Source organism: Macrosteles quadrilineatus, unplaced genomic scaffold (genome assembly GCF_028750875.1).
Source record: "Macrosteles quadrilineatus isolate MER2022 unplaced genomic scaffold, UCM_ALF_1.0 Scaffold_4__1_contigs__length_99947679, whole genome shotgun sequence".
Taxonomy (NCBI): domain Eukaryota; kingdom Metazoa; phylum Arthropoda; class Insecta; order Hemiptera; family Cicadellidae; genus Macrosteles; species Macrosteles quadrilineatus.
This window is the reverse complement of record NW_026542597.1, coordinates 40639862-40657955: the sequence shown is the minus strand read 5'-3', so window position 1 is coordinate 40657955 and position 18094 is coordinate 40639862. Positions and strand designations below refer to the sequence as shown.

Sequence of the window (18094 nt, the reverse complement as noted above, 5' to 3'; positions counted from 1 at the left end):
CAAAATAAAAGGAGAGAGAAATGAATTATGTTACACAAAGAAACGATATTACAATAAGAGAGAAAAGTTGCACTTCTTGAACCAGAATGTTTTTTTTGGAATGTTTACATTTTTAAAATTTTATTATTGTATTGTTGTTGACATGTGGGGATTATTTTAATATGCTCATATGGTCAGCTGGCCTTTACTGAACACCCTCGTTCCCATAGTCCGATCATGTAGGTTTACACGTAACCCTACATTATAAATAACGTTAAGTTATTATAAACGTACGTTATTATAAAATAAATAACATTTTATAAATATATGTTATTTATAAATTTCATCACAATCGGAGAAGTTTTGCTCAAGTTATCACACTAACGGACACATACATGTATATATGAATTTTAACGGATGGGTTTTTTGGCCTCATGGACCTCAAAGGAAAAGTAAATCGGTCCCGGGTCTAGATCTCACCATGAGACATACAGTAATAGATTATTCCCAATATGGGAAATTCGCTAAAAGTAGTTAATGCAAATTTAGGTTGAAGTTTTATATGAAACAAAGAGGCCCTACTGCTGTTCTATAAAATTGAGCTGCATTCTAACACCAGTAGTATTCCTCTTGTCTCCTCTGTCACCATTTAGGCTAAATGGTCGTTTGTGATATATTGTAGAACCTTTATTAAATTTTGTAGAACAAATTATTTTGTTCATACTTTATCCAACGACAACAAAACCAATTAAAATTATTAATATTGGTATAAAATTAAAGAGTTGATAAAATGTAAGTACTTAAGAGTGATAATATAACCAATCAGTTCTAAAAACGAATCAGTTTTGACGCAATTAATGTTTAACTTGCTAAGAGAAGGTGTCCAAAACAGTTTTTGGCATTGGAAGTATATTCAATACTACTGATACGTTTTATGCACAGCTCATTTAATCTGTTTGTTTACAAATTAATTTTATTGCAGTACAAAGGTTGATAAGTGATGTTTAATAAATCTGTATGAAAATAGTTGACCTCAATGTGTGAGATAAAAAGGTTATCGTTTTTAAAATGAAAACGTCATTGTGAAAGGCCAAGGACCAAAACAGAGTACAATTAACTGTCTAGAAGTTTGTATCATAGTGCAATGCTTGGGATGAAGGGTTAAATTTAAATAGGCCTGCACTCTCTGACTGTTAATGAAAAAAAGACAAATAAAAAACAAAGCTTTTGATATTTCGAAATTACAGAAAAGAATTATTTCACAATTTATAATTTTTGCTAAATAAAATGTTTTTATAAAACAACCTCCATCAAAATTAAGGTTGTTATTTTTTGTTTGTGAACATTTGATGCTCTGATTACATATCAAGTTGACCTTTGATGTCTGGGTTCTTTTGAGGCTTCTGAAATTAGAACTCCATCAAAATAAACCTTCTGACTACTTTATCATGATGAGTTTATTCAATGCAAAGAGATTCTTAGAAGCATAAGTTTTAATGCTGAAGAAGATATTCCATCCATTGGAACCAGCTGTAACAAGTCTTTTACTCAAATAGAACACACCCATAGCAGCATCTCCAGAACTGTCCGAAAGTGTGATATACAGGCCTAATTTTTAAATTTATATTTTCCCTCTTAGTTTTTCACACTGTGATATTTGATGGGATCATAAATGATGCACACTTGAAGTTGCCCTTTTGAGTTTCCCTTGGTAAAAAAGGTGTGTAGTGTTAAGCAGAGAAACTGGCATCCTACATGATCGAATTATATCTTTATGGCTTAATTCCACTAAGTCATTCTTTATTCCATGGCTCCGTCGTTAACAAAGCCTAAAATGTCTACTTGACAGTAGTGTATAGTCAAGGCAGATGGTTTGAGTCAAGGTCAAAATTGTAAGCAAACAAAACAAACCAGACGCCTAATCAAACAGCATTTGTAAATTGATCACCATTTGCCATCCACAATCTTAGTTTCTTATGTGCTTTTTCAAAGGATATTTTAATCTGGTATTGTATTGCATTAAAGTAGAGAACAGGGATCGTTAAGAAAATTGTAATACAAGTTACTCGTACTATATCAAAGCAAAAATTGTAGCTCTACTACGTTGAAAACCTTATATTAGTTGTTAAAAAACCTCATATCATTGTTCCGAGTGGACAGTTTTCTATACGATGGCAGAAATTAGTGGTTTCATATGAGGCCACTGACGGCTGCCACTGGCTGTCCCCACCTGTTGCCTGCCACAGCTTTAAAAAAAGCGTTAAACAGGGGCTTCAGACATGGCCATTAGAATTGCCTGTCAGGACACAGTGGCCGAGCGGTGTCTCCTTGCGAAACTGCGAGCCAGCAACTGCGGTGGCAATAACTCGCCGTAGGGCATTGAATGAAGTGTGAGCTTTCAGACGAAGCCACTAGCGGCCGCCACTAAAAGCATAAGCATCACCTGATTTGGGGGAAACAGATAAATATTTGCGTCTGTTTAGGTTAGGGATGCCTTTATAAAAATTAATGTTTTTTAAATGATACTTTGGACAAACAGAAATAGTTAAAACTGTTATTGTCGGCACACAGTTCGTCAAACAACATGTAAAGAGGACTTTATCCTTCCTAGTTAGTTAGTATTGTATGATTATGAAACATACCCCTGCGTTTTCACCTTCTTTTCTTTTTCGTAACATAAGAAAAAGAAGATATTCATTGCTCATTAGCATTTTCTCAACTAGTCATGCAGTGGTGGCTGATGGTGGAATGGCTTGCCAGTTGCTTGTATTGTCAACTGCAATTACCCAGGCCGAAACCGGTGGCCTCGTGTGAAAGAAGCCTTAGTTTTTTCAATTAAAAAAACTAAAAAAACATTTTGTTTCGACACCATTTATCTCACTGATGTGAATAAGGATATGTGTTTATGTCTGATATGATTTTACTTGATGTAAGTAGGTAACTAAACGTTATTGTAAAAGTTATGTCATCAGGTAAAAGAGCATTACGTAAATCCATGTTAATATAAAATGCTATTATCACATCCATGATACTTTTAATAAACAGCGGTTTACCTAAACCGTCTTGGAATTGTTTTAAATTTCATGTGGTTTACATAAATGAGATACAATTTACTAACAGCCTGTTATGAATTCCTGTCTCTAGTAATCAGCTGAAGTATTTATTTACTTGTTTGTATTAGAGATTTGTTTACCTTTCCAGCTATGTAAGAATTTAAGTTTATTAAAGCCTTATTTTCTAAAAAGGTTCAGTTATTCACAACAAATTTAATAAACTTAAACTTATCAAGATAATTAAATAATCAAAATCAAAATGGAAAGACTTTTAAAACCAGACAGGTTTGATATTAATCCTGAAAATCCTTCTGCAAGTAGAGCATTCAAACATTGGTTCAGGACACTTGAAAATTTCATATCTGACTCAGAAGTTACTGAAGAGAGGAAACTTAACGTGTTGATTAATTTTCTTTCTTACAATGTCTACGAGTATATTTCTGAATGTTCCACGTTTAAGTCAGCAGTTGAAATTTTGCAAACTATTTATAATCCTAAGAAGAATGAAATTTATGCTCGACACATGCTAGCAAACCGCAAGCAGAAGAAAGAAGAAAACATAGACAAGTATTTACAAGGGCTTAAACTTCTAAGTAAGGATTGCAATTTTCGTGCCATAGATGGAAATACTTATCGAGATGAAGCCGTTAGAGATGCCTTTATAAGTGGAATTATGAACCCCCAAATTCGACAAAGACTACTAGAAAAACCGTCCTTGACATTAAAAGAAGCTGAGGACATTTCACGTTCACTTGAGTCTGCACAGAAGAGCTGTGAAGCATATAGATCTCCAAACCAAATTGAAGTTACATACTGCAACACTTCGTCAACACTACCAGATCAACTGGATGAAAATATAGATCCTGAAGAGTCTCCTACTTCAGCAGCTGTAGCGAAAAACTTTAAACAGAAGTGTTTCTACTGCGGTGGCCGGCGTCATTTTACTCAAAACGACTGTCCTGCCAAAGATGCTACTTGCTCTGGTTGTAAGAAAAGGGGACATTTTGTGAAGGTATGCAGGTTGATGAAAGCTCAAGGTAAGACCTTTAATGCCTCTTCTTTGGTAGTAACCACACTTTCATGTGCAGCTGCCTCCAATGGACTGTCAAAAGCAGTTGTGCGGGGTTATGCGAATAAAATTCCTGTTGAAGTTTTGGTTGATACTGGAAGTACCGATAGTTTTATAAACCGAGCTGTGGTAATTGAAAATGGTTTTCATGTAATTCCAGAACGGAAACAGGTATCTATGGCTTCCACTAACCTTAAGTCACCTATCAAAGGTTATGTTTCTGTGAACTTAGAGTTCTCTGACCATAACTATGAGAGAGTACAACTGTTTGTTATTGACAATCTGTGCACTGACATATTGGTTGGTCATGATTTAATGAAACTGCATTCTTCAGTGAACCTAGATTTTGGAGGAGATAAGTTACCTCTGTCCATTTGTAATGTTGCCTGTGCTTCTGTAGAACCACCACGCCTTTTTCATAATCTATCACCTGACTGTAAGCCCATTGCAACTAAGTCTCGTAGGTATTCTAATGATGATGAAAAGTTCATCAACACTGAAGTGCAAAAACTCCTTCAAAGTGGTATAATTGAAGAAAGTTCATCTCCCTGGCGTGCACAAGTGCTTGTTACCAAAAGCTCAACTCATAAAAAGCGATTAGTAATAGATTATAGTCAAACTATAAATAGGTTTACCCTATTAGATGCCTACCCCTTGCCTAATATTGAAAACATAGCTAGTAAAATAGCAGAAAATAAAGTATTCAGTACTATAGATTTAAAGGAGGCTTACCATCAAATACCAATATCGGAACATGAAAAATGCTTCACAGCATTTGAGGCAGCAGGAAAACTTTATCAGTTCTGTAGGGTTCCATTTGGTGTAACAAATGGTGTGTCTGCTTTTCAGCGCACGATTGATAAGATTATTTCCACTGAAAAACTAGAAGGGGTGTGGGCTTTCATTGATGACATAACCGTAGCCGGAAAAACTCAGTCAGAACATGATGAAAGGCTGAATAAATTCTTAAAGGTAGCTAAGAAATATAATATTACTCTAAACAATGAGAAGAGCAAATTTTCTCAAGACATAATATCAATCTTAGGATATCAAATTCGCTACCAGTCTATGCAAGCAGATCCAGATCGTCTGAAACCCTTGTTAGATTTACCATTGCCAGTTAATGCATCTCAATTAAAACGTGCATTAGGAATATTTTCTCACTACTCAAAGTGGGTTCCTAAGTTCTCAAACAAGATTCGGCCTCTGATTGATTGCAAATCTTTTCCTATATTGTCCTCATCTTTGCCAGCTTTGGCTTTTCAGGAAATTAAACAAGACATAGGAAAATCAATACTCACCGTGATTGATGATAATTCTCCATTAGTTGTGGAAACAGATGCATCAGACTTCGCTATCGCTGCCACGTTAAGTCAAAAGGGTAGACCTGTCGCTTTCTTTTCAAAAACATTGACAGATTGTGAAAAACGTCATTCGTCTATTGAGAAGGAAGCCCTAGCCATAGTCGAATCTCTAAAGAAGTGGAGACATTTCCTCATTGGGCGACATTTTCTATTAATCACCGATCAGCAGGCTTTGTCGTTTGTGTTCAACAGTCGGCATACTAGTAAAATAAAGAATGAGAAAATCACTAGATGGCGTCTTGAGTTGTCACCTTATTCTTTTGACATACAGTACAGACCAGGTAAAGAAAACGTTACCGCAGATGCATTTTCACGCGTTTGTGGAGCTGTCACAAACATAAATTGTGATGACAAGCTTTTTGCACTTCACCAGTCACTTTGCCACCCTGGAATCACTAGGATGTACCACTGGGTAAAAAGTAAAAACCTTCCTTACTCGGTTGAGGATGTTAAAACAATGACAAACAAATGCCCAATGTGTGCAGAGATTAAACCTCGTTTCTATAAAACTACAAATGCTCACCTTATCAAGGCCACAAAACCTTTTGAGCGACTTAATGTAGATTTTAAGGGTCCTTTGCCATCTTGCACACGAAATCGATATCTATTGACAATAATCGATGAATATTCACGCTTCCCTTTTGCATATCCATGCAGTGATATGTCCTCAAACACAGTAGTTCGCTGTTTAGAAAATCTATTTTCAATATTTGGAATGCCAAACTACATTCATTCAGACAGAGGGACATCTTTTCTTTCAAAAGAACTCAGAGACTACCTTCATGAAAGAGGAATAGCCACCAGTCAAACAACTCCATATAATCCAGCAGGAAATGGCCAAGTTGAAAAGTTCAATGGAACATTGTGGAAAGCAATCTTGTTAGCTCTGAAGTCCAGGTCACTAAAGGTAGAACAATGGGAAGTTGTACTCAATGATGCATTGCACTCCATAAGATCTCTTTTGTGCACTTCGACTAATAGTACACCACATGAAAGGTTTTTCATTCATCCTCGGCGATCCCTCAATGGCACCTCACTACCAGCTTGGCTCATGAAACCAGGACCGATATTCTTAAAAAGAAATGTTCGACCATCAAAATTTGATCCTTTAGTTGAGGAAGTCGAGCTGTTGGATGCTAATCCTCATTATGCCTTGGTTAAACACAATGATGGAAGAAAGTCAACTGTATCCCTCAAGCACCTATCTCCAAGGGGGGATGTAAGTCTACTAGAAAACCAAGGCCTTCCAACGCTAAAAGATAATCCTCAACTGGTGACAGATGAATCACAACCACATGTCATTCCAGAGCCGAACATCAATCCAGAACCAAATGTGAACCCAGAACAGAATGTCACTCCATTTGATATTCAAGACTATGATGATTATCCAAATGATGATAATCAACCAAACTTCATTCCTGAACAAGACTCTGAAGAAAACCAACCTATAGAAAGGCCGAAAAGATCAAGAAAACCACCAAGTTACCTCGCTGATTACATTGTTTAAATTTTGAGGGGGAGAATGTTATGAATTCCTGTCTCTAGTAATCAGCTGAAGTATTTATTTACTTGTTTGTATTAGAGATTTGTTTACCTTTCCAGCTATGTAAGAATTTAAGTTTATTAAAGCCTTATTTTCTAAAAAGGTTCAGTTATTCACAACACAGCCTTAATTTGCAATAACTAGAGTGTACTATGTTGGTCTTGGCAGAACCATAGTTGAAAACACAAGCTTATCCATCGACTAAGGCTATCACCAGGGTTATCTGGGGCAAATGACGACTTTGACACTAGCTTTCACTTCACCTACACCTACTTTTATAAAATGTTTAAGATCACGATCAAAATAGTAGAATATATTAAGTTTTTGCAAGCAAGTGTATTAATGTTAAGCATATGACTTAACTCAATTATGTATATACAAAAACTATACTCACAGACAAATTTGTAAAGTGGAGTTAATAAAAATGTTATTAACCGTAGTCAAATTTTGCATATGTTTGAATTTTGTTTGTAAGATAGCAAAGAAATTATATGCTAGGCCTATTAATTGCCTAGTTAAAAAAATACAAGTTATTTAAATAACTTGACTGTTATTTTGAATATGGGAAGTATGAGATTACACTTCTGATAGAATATTTAAAGTTGATAATAAAATGTTGCAATTAGTTCCATACAACTGAATCATATCATCTGAAAAATGTGTTTATTTTTTTTAAATATACCGTAATTTTGTAATACCCCCGTCCCAGCAAACCTGCCAACTAAGCGAATTTCCATTTGTCTAAATTGATTTTCAATTAAATCTATTTAAATAACATTAGGTTTAACGAGTACCTAGCTGCTACAAGGAAACTAATAAATTGTGGTTTTTAGTAAAATATTAATAGCTTAGTAAAAAATTAATAGATTTGCCAAGTTTGATAAAAATATATCCATAAACAGGCGAACTAAAACATTTTACAATATTCTCTTTAAGAATAACATGGGAAAATTACATTTTCTCCGTTACCAATAACCGCACAAAAACACTTTGATATAGGCCTACTAAATTATTTGTTTTTTTAAGCTCTAAAGGTCTAGAGAGAAGTTGAGAAAAGTTGTGTTTTGGGGGCCAAAAATGAGAAAAACCAACATTTACCCCGTAAAACCCCGTTCCCATGGTCCGATCATGCTGGTTCGCTAACTCATCCAAGTTTATCCCGCCTTACACCTTTACAAAAATTACTCAAGTTATCTCGTTCACGGACACATATATAACTCTAACTCTATATATTGATATATTGAACGAATGGTGTTTTTGCCTCTGGGGACATCAAAATGAAAAAGTAAATCGGTCCCGGACCTAGGTCTTACCGTGCCACCTACGGTATTAGCTACTTCCCTATAGGGATATTCGCTAAAACTGATAAATACATTAATGAAATTGGATGTTTATGAGCACATGAGTCATTCATAACTTGTAATGATAAGTTGGGTTAATTAAAATGGTTCTAAAACAATTAAACATAAAATTCAACAAATAACTGTACTGTACTTTAAAACGAGCTTAGGATGATGATTTTACTTACTTTTATATGATTCCATATTAAAAAAGCGTCCCCTCTTGCTTTGGCATAACACACATCATCAATATGATGAAACATGTTCAAAAATTTGAAGTACAAAAATGTTTTTTAATAAATTGTAATTATATATTTGATTTAGTTGATGATAAACAAAACATTAAAAATTATACTGAATCCATGGATACAGGTCATAGTAGATAAATCAGACCAAACTAATTTTACAACTAAACTATTTTGTTTACCACCATAACAATATTGTACTTTGGTGTCATAGTTTTTAATCACATAAACTTAATAAACTTGAAGCAAAAAGAAACTAAATGATGAAGACAGTTTATAATTTAGGACTAAGAGTAGGCCTAAACTAAAGTACAGTAGCCAGATTATTGAACATATGTTAATTTAAAAATAATTATAGGTAATTTACTAACATATGTCACGGTGTTCCCAGAAAAAAGTAACAAACATATGTCATGGTATTCCCAGAAGAGCTATAATTATTTGTGTCCTATATACATCCTATATATGATGGATTAGCTGCTGGGATTTCTTTGTCCCATAATTTTTTAAAGCATACTGGAAAGAATCCAAGATTTTTAACCCTAGTATCCCAGCTGAATAAGCTGATTTCAAGCCTGGTCGTAATTAATGTAGGTAACCAAATTCTTGTAACAACATTCATTGACAGTTTGTTTTACAGGAAAATAAAGGGGTAGACTTCCATATCTGTTGTCAAAAACAACCGAATGAGAAATTATTCGATATGTCAATTATTTCATTCGATATATCGTTTGGTTAGTTAGGTAAGGTTAACTTAACCTACCAAACGATATATCAAATGAAATAATCAATCGATATATAGATCAATATTTTCATTCAGATGTTTTTGACAACAGATACTACAGATACGGAAGTCTACCCAAATAAAGGATGTTGGTTGCTGTACTTGGCTTACACTGGCCTATGACTGTCAGCAGTGCTTGCCTAACAATCAAATCGCCGCCGGTTCGATACGGAGAACCGTATATGTCAGTCTCTAGACTAGGTTTTTGATGGTACAAAAAACCGGACCTAGCTGCTCCGAATCATTTAGCTTTAAATAAATGATCCTGACTGATGAACCAGCTGATCTCAGTGACAAAGCTACACAAATCATCTCACACGATTCTACACTCATACTTCACTCATATTCAGGTTAAAATATACGTATCCCCATTTCAAATAATTGATTATTTTGATTGATTGCTCAAGTTATATATAATGTTTACACCACCGATATTCCTCATGGACAATCCAGGAAGATTTTAAATGCTGAGCATGTCTCCACAGGAATAAAACCAAAATCCTGTTTTTCGGGTATGGAAAATATTCTTTTATCCCGCATCCTTTTTAATCCAGCACATGGTCTTAAAATCCTGTTTTCGCATAAAAATCAGGTGTAACTTATGCTGAGGACATTGCTTTGGTGACACTAAATATAGGATTGGCTAGCATAATTCCAGACACCTCTACTCCAATGGCCAACCCACTGTATTCCTGGAATGATTTTTTTAATATACCAGCGGCATCCGTAAGTACCTATTTTTAAGTTTTTACCTTTTTTTAAATTTTGACTCTTGATATGTGATATTTATTTGACTTGCGTGTGTAATTAGACCTTGCATCTTTAAGTTTTTTAGTTGTGAACATACAGTGATTATTTATTATTTTATATTTATTTATTTATTGTAGAATTTTTGAGAGTTTTGTAGAAGCATGTTGATTGATATTGAATTTGCCTTGTGAATGCCTTGTGATCATTATGCCTTGTTTAACTGACGATTCCAAATGCATGTAATCTGTCGGAAAATAAATATTCTTATTCTTATTCTCCGATACAAAAGAAAATAGGTATCTAAAAAATCATTTTGTTTGAATTGGCTTAAAACCTCTTTGTCTACAACATTTGTACAATGTTGTAAGTTACAAAGTTGAAAAAATTCATAACGTTTAGTGATGTAGGTCTAACCTGCGCTTTGTTGTTTTCTATAAAAAAAAGTTAAGTAACTTAGGCCTACCGGTATTGTAGGCCTACTTTTTATGATCTGACAATAAAATAGCTTAGCCTATCTTCAATCATAATCCCACTGGCGTTGAAATAAACCACAATACTTAATAGTGAAAAAATATTCACACCCTCAACCCTTCTTTATAAAAGAATGAAAAAGTACCAATCACCCTAATATTTAACATAAAACTTAATTCTCAGTGACGTATGACAATGACAAGTTTAGCTTTTAAAGATTTAGCCTAAGTTATTTTAGGCCTACTTACTTCTTTTTTCTCAGGCACATCTAACTGCTCCATCAAAATCTAAGTGAGGTTATTACTGGCTTTTAGGCCTAAGCCTGGATTCGATATTTGTTATTGAAGACAAACTAAAAACACAAATTAAATGTGCAAGTTTAAGTATTCACCGTTACACTGTTATGATTTGACTGATTTAAGATGAGTTTGTGTCAGATTGTACAATGTGACCTTTGGCAAGTACACGAAAGGTAAAGTCCAGTTATTATTAGAACTTTGTTTTATGCAGCTGTGTTCAACAAAAAAACTGACTTTGACAGAAAGACAGCACAAGAAAATATAAGATGAACAGGTTTTGTGTGTGTATGGTAAATGTTAGATTTTACTAAAACCTTGATTTGTGGTGTTAAATTCAAGTATCTTAGCTAATGAGTAGGCCTTACTTAACAAAATGTGGCATTGAAACATCACTAGAATATTATTACCTGTAACTAGCTTATAACTTAACTATGTATGGGACTTTATTAATACAGCACATTAAGTAATTAATTGTATGTGTAAAACCAAACCACAGTATTAAATGGTTTGTATTTGTCATTTGATCGATGTGGAAGAAACTTAAGATAAGGAAACTGGCGAGATGACATTTTGTTTCATAAGTGAATAAGTTATGATAAACTAAGATAACGGGAATTATAACTTACGAAAAGAGCGTTTCGAGTTGACCCCATGATTAGTTAACGTTATCTCAACTTTAGAGTAGAGTTGAAGAGAGACATGCAACAACACAAAGTCAAAGTACAAGAAACCTAACCTTCAACTAACTAAAATTCACAATAAACACTTATGACCTTGAGCTGTCACATCGTATCCAGTGTTCCAGTTCCAGTTGAAGTTGAAGGAACCATCATATCTACTTTTTCTATCTGGAAAGAGACTTCAGTGAACAGATACAGAGAGTTATCTTTCAGTTTTCAGGAGCGCAGGATGAAAGCAAAGAGGATGGGGAATTCCTTATTCGCAGAGGATACGCGTCCGGTAACCGGACGTGGATTAGGCGTCCGGCAGTTACTGTCATAACCTAACCTAACCTAACCAACCAAACTTGCTGATAGTTAAAAAATCAAATGAAGGTTCAATTCTCTTCATAACATAAAATTATAAATGCCAAAAATTCTAACAAAAGATGTACAGTTAAGAAGAAATTACATTCAAAGCAAAATCTGTGACAAAAAGTTAAAGAAACCGATGGGTTTCGAACCAGGGACCTCTAGGATATCAGCCGAGCACTCTATCCACTACACCACGAACAACGCTGACCGAACATCGTATCGTTGTGGTAATGGCGTTCCGGGACCCCACAACCCGGTGACGTCACTACCGGACGCCTAATCCACGTCTGGTTACCGGACGCGTATCCTCTGTGTTCCTCACTATGTAAATTATCTGGTAAATGGTGGCCGTGGGCATTGGGCAATGGGCAAGCCCTAAACAGTACCATGTTTTATCTATGATAGTACCATAGATAAAACACTATGCTTTATCTATGGACTATGTTTTATCTATTAAGCTATAGTACTCATAGTTCAAAAGCCTGGTCCTGGCTTTTTCTAGCCATTCTTGACTTTTTTAATGTTTGTCTTATTGAAGTTTATAAGAGTTAAACCACGGTTAAACTATTTACATCCAGTTTTGTACAGATTTGAATTAATGAACAAAAACACTGTTGAAGCTGGGGCCCTATTTTTGAAATGGTTGACTGTTGAGTTGAGTGTCGAGTCATTCTATTTCCAATCGTTTCGTATTTTTGAAACGGTTGACGGTGGACTTATACAACCAAAACTACTCAACACCTATCGAGCTGTTGAGTGGAGGTTGACTGCACTTTCTTCTTCCTCTCTTTCGGCAAAAAATTACTCTTTTTGAGACGACGCCATCATATTGTTTTGTTACTGCTTTAATTTACTAATTAATTGCGATTTAGAGGTTATGTATTTGTTGTCAATGTATTAGCATACCCAATTATGCGTTTGTTTTCTGTAGAATAATCGCATTTTAATTTTATTTACTGTGTCAATACTAGACTATTTAATCAAGGGTTTTATTCTTGTTGGAATGTTTGAAATAGACTAGGCATACTAATTGAACTTATTATAAGATAATTATTGTTATTAGGCCTATGATTAAAGGTATTAAAGATTGTGGTAGAGAGAAACAATATCATAGTTTGTTTCAATACTATTCACCTAATAAAGGGATCAAATTAATTTAAGTTACGATATGCTTCCAGTGCAATGGCAAATAGCCGCTTTGACCTAAATAAAAAACAATTAAAATTAACATAAAACAAACCGATGAAGGAAACTAAAATAAGGTGATGTGTTCCGAAATAGAGACGAAGAAAGTAAATAATAATGTATTTAGGATGAGTGTAGGACCTAAAGTAAAGTGCAGCCTATGCCTAAACTTATAACTAGCTACACCCTAAAACAAACATCCATAGTAAATTTTATTTTTTATACTTAAGTTTATTACTTTATTTAGTTTACTTTAGTTTATTACTTAAGTTAAGGTACTTTGCAATCACTAAGATTAAGCAAGACATAACCTCAATCTCAATCTCTCAAAAACGGAGTTGACAGTTTACCTCAGTGTCTCGAAATATGGCAGATTGAGATTAGCTGCCAAATTTTAGAGTAAGAAGAGGTTAAATCAAATCGAAGTCCGCGAACTCTGCATTAGTGCATTGTGATTGGTTCAAAATGACGTCATCTGAATTTTTGACGGTCGTATGCTCTACATTTCCACCACGAGTCTCTCAACTAGTGATTCCCAACTCGCTTCCCAACTGTTGGGTTTCAAAAATACAAAATCATGTTGTTGGTTGAGTTGAGTGCTGACGATTGACTCAACTGTCAACCATTTCAAAAATAGGGCCCCTGGACTTTAGATGCATTGAGATAGTCAATACTGTAATTTCACGGCCACCATCCAGGGGCCCATTTCATAATAAACTACAAGTTACAAGTTTTTATTTTATTTATTTACCAACGGCAAAACACCAATTTACAAAGATAATCAGTAGTTTGTCAGCTTCAACAGTGAATATTTGTGCTTATGACTAGATTAACAATAATAAAAACGAAATTGATAACAACAATAGACAATGAAATGCGTAACAGTAATAATAAAGAAATGAACAACAATAATAAATAATTAAATTAACAACAATAATAAATAATTAACTAACAACAATACTAATGATTTGAGATAACATGCAATATATATCGATAACAGAAAAAACAAAAAGAAACTATCATTGTTCGACTCGCTCCTCTGCTGCCACTCGCCTAACAGCCACCAAACTGGAAGCGAAGAAGTCGACCGACGAACATATTTCGTTCCCGGAGCCCATCAGACGTGGGATGGGGTAGAAGCGTAGATAGCTGGTCGAAGCATGGTCCAGCTCAAACAAGTTATAGCTTGAAACCTGTAATTTCCATTATATTTGCATTGGGCGATCAGCTGATTTACTAATAATATTAGTTTGTACTTTATTATGAAATGGGCCCCAGGCAACGGCCATGTAGAATTGGCAACGTTGCAATTAAGTAGGGTTGTTTAGTGTTAGTGTTAGACGTGTCCCATAAGATAACATGGCAGACAGGTGACATCAGCTCATTAATTCGCACTTTATTGATTTAAATTTTTTAATATAAATGTATTAAAATATTAAAAATAAAACATACACAACTGAAAACCAAATCAATATGAATTGAAAATTTAAATCTATGCGCATTTGAAGTGGAGTCAATATTTTCGTAGTCAATATTCCGATTTTGATGGAATTTGGTAATGTAGGTACTAATCCATTTTATACCCAGGATTTTATTTTTAACGGTGATTTTTCCGTAAAAACCCATAAAATAACTGAAAAATCTGATTTTTATCTTGATTTTTTTGGCTTATTTTAGAATGATAATTATAGCTCTTTATCTGGTTCAAACCCCATTAGGATTAAACGCTATTGCAAAATTTGTGATTTCCCCCATGAAAAACCCACAATATAGGTAACAGAAAAATCTCATAAAAAACCGCTCAACCGGTTTTATTAAAATTTAGTATTTTATAGTCCTCTTTTACATAAAAAAAAATTTGCGACCCTAATTGCTGTAGGCTAAAAAATAGGGTTAAAAAATGAGTCCTTAACTCTTAACAAAATGCTACCTTAATTGGTGTAAAAATTAGGGTTCAAAAGTGACTGCAGCTTTTGTGATTCATCCCATAAAAACACTTAAAATAGAGGAAAATCTGCTTAAAAAAAAAATAATAATAATAATAAATCAAAATAATAATACCCCCACCGCAGCAAACCTGCAGACTAAGCAAATTTCCATTTGCCTAATTGGATTTACACTAAAATGCCTCCTTAAAAATATCACATTTATTTGCTAATATAGCATAACTCGAGCCAAAAATCCTCCGATTTCGACGAAATTTGCTATAAACATGTAACCCTACATTTTTACTCGAATGAGTTGGCGAACCAGCATGTTCGGACTATGCGAATGAAGTTTTATGGGGGGTCTTATGGGGTAAAAATTGGTTTTTACCATTTTTGACCCAAAAAACATCAAATGTAGCAATTTCTTTCCAATCAATTTTTATGAAAAAAAAACAAAAAAAATTGGTATATTGAAGGGTTTCTATGCGCCTAATGGTTACGCAGAATATTCCAAAAAATGGTAAATTTAAAATTCCCATGTTATTCTTATGGCGTATAAGTAAACTTGTAGGTACCGTAGTTTGCTTGTTTATGAACATATTTTGATCAAATTTGGAAAACACTTTATTTATTAGTATTACCTTTGACTATTAATACAACAACTAGACATACATTCCCATGTTAAAGTTGTAGCCAGGTTTTTAATAAAATTTGTCTTAGTTGATGTGAGCCACCTACAGATTGCGCTGACCTAAATAACTGATTTCTGCCGATTACATGATAGTTTTTACCAAGTCAAACTGATGGAATGACTTATTATGAGCTATAGCAACTGTTGTGACCCAGCAACTATGTCAGTAACGAAAAATAAGGTATCCAATAGTCAATAGTATTACTTAACTATTAAAATAAAATAAAAATAAATATTAAAAAACTAAACTATTAACTATTAAAAAAAACACGTTTACCCTCAATGTTGCAGTAAACCTACGTACAGTACTCATATTAAACTAATCTATTTAAATAGGGAATAAATCTGATATTTTTAAGGAGAAATTTTCAGGCAAATGGAAATTTGCTTAGTCTGCAGGTTTGCTGCGGCGGGGGTATTTAATATATGAATTTGAACGGTTGGTGTTTTTGGCCTCTAGGGACCTCAAAAGGAAAAAGTAAATCGGTCCCGGGTCCAGGTCTTACCATGAGTACTACACGGTAATAGCTTATTCCCTATATGGGAAATTCGCTAAAACGGCTTCAACGATTTTGATTAAACTTTGGTGTTACATTATAGTCCTTCTAACTGTAAACAAAATTTTACAACACTAAAATGATGTAAATACAGTATTATTATGGTTCAAAATTTATTGAAACTTTTTTGATTTTCCCTTAAAAATAGTTTCTCTCACAGCTTACCTGTGATAAGAGTTGCTAATACCGTTTATTAGAATAGGCCTACAGTTTTCAGTCAAGACATATTTTTCCAGTTATAAATAGTCCCTTCAAACCATTGGTATGATTGTAGTTATACAGAGCTGTAAGTGTGTGTGTAGTGGTATCATAGATGAAGGGGCCAGTTACTTAAAAATATCAGGGATGAACTTTGTAAAATCAAATAGAAAATTTAAATATGAAATACCATTCAGATCTATTACGGTACCAAATGCTTTATTTTTCTAACATACATTCTCAACTTGACACCGACTAAAATTTACTATTTTTTACTTAATCAGGCTACTTTGATCTCACAAAGGTTTTTCAGGTAGTGCCGCAGGGGGGCTGCAAAAATAAAAATAAATGTCGAGAAAAACATCAGTACTGTAATGGATATAATTTATGACCTAAAGTCAACAATAGAGAAGCGTGATCTCAGTAAAGTAAAAGTGGCATTCAGCGCAAATTACCGTCTGAATATGGGCACAAAACTGAGATAAACACTATACTAATCTACTTAACATTACATAACCTAACCTTACATTCATCTTGGCCCCCCCCAAATTTATTCTATACTAGCTGGCCCGACGGACATTGTCCTGTCCTAATGTGGTTTTATGTCAAATGAATAAATGATCATTCATTTTCAAGATGAGCTCGTTCGCATCGCTCAATCACGTCCAGGTTGAAGTTCGTTTGCTACGCTCACTCAAAATTTCCTTACATAAAAACCTTCCCCTGGCACTAAGGAACATATCAAAAACAGAATCATCCAATTCGGTTAATTCGTTCTCGAGTTATGGAATACCATAAAAAAGGGATTCATTTTTATTTATATAGATTCGCTGGTTTCATCCACCTTTATGTGTAAACTATATTGGAATATTTTTTTATAATATCCATCTTATGATGCTGTGCACCATTTTAACCTGTTGAACAGTGAAATTACACAATATTTGTAAATGTAGCCCAGAAAATCCTAGTAATAACAGGAATAGAACAACAAACACGGCTGAACATAATGCAGCATCTTGAAAAGGAAGGACCAGACAACATTCCTAAAGTTTCTAGCAACAACACTTCTGCGTCACCTTTTACAACCTGCAGTTGAAGATGTAAAGCAATCTACACTACAGTATCAAAAATGTCATGTCAGCAAGCAAAGCAAGTCCCACAACTAGTTGAAACAAGCATGAAGCAATCACCTCATCCCTCAAAGACCAAGCTTCTAACCTGTGTTCTCACCACAGAAACTTTCCAAACTGTTTCAGCATTGCCATATAATAAAAATTGTTTTTCTAATTAATTATAATGCAAAATTTATTGTGGTGATCAATATGTGGTTATCATTTGGTGTATTAACTTTTCTCACGAAGAAATAAATGTAGTCGATTATAAAAAAAACATATTATTGGTTACTCATCTTTTGCCCCAGTTTTTTGTGATCCACTGGAAAACTGCAGTTTTGGAAGTTGGAGGTTAGGAACCCAAGATTTATATTACAACTAACTCCCAGCATTGGAGGCAAACTAACTATATATAACCACACTTAACCAAAACGAACTAAAAAGTAACGAAACACAATTTTTCTAATCTGGATCCAAAGTAATAAATAAACA

The 18094-nt window shown here is 34.2% G+C and overlaps 1 protein-coding gene across 2 annotated transcripts in view; it reads right to left on the bottom strand.

Annotated features, from left to right (window-relative positions):
- Positions 1–11653, bottom strand: part of LOC128992355 (UTP--glucose-1-phosphate uridylyltransferase) — a 37292-nt gene extending 25639 nt beyond the window's left edge. Inside the window, exon 1 of one of the 2 annotated variants that reach the window (XM_054415897.1) lies at positions 11524–11653. In XM_054415897.1, the coding sequence (XP_054271872.1) occupies positions 11524–11550 (27 nt within the window). In that variant the 5' untranslated portion in view covers positions 11551–11653. Of the gene's footprint in view, positions 1–10846; positions 11041–11523 lie in introns of those variants that run through there. The other variant, XM_054415896.1, reaches the window with a different exon arrangement.
- Positions 11654–18094: the final 6441 nt, after the last annotated feature.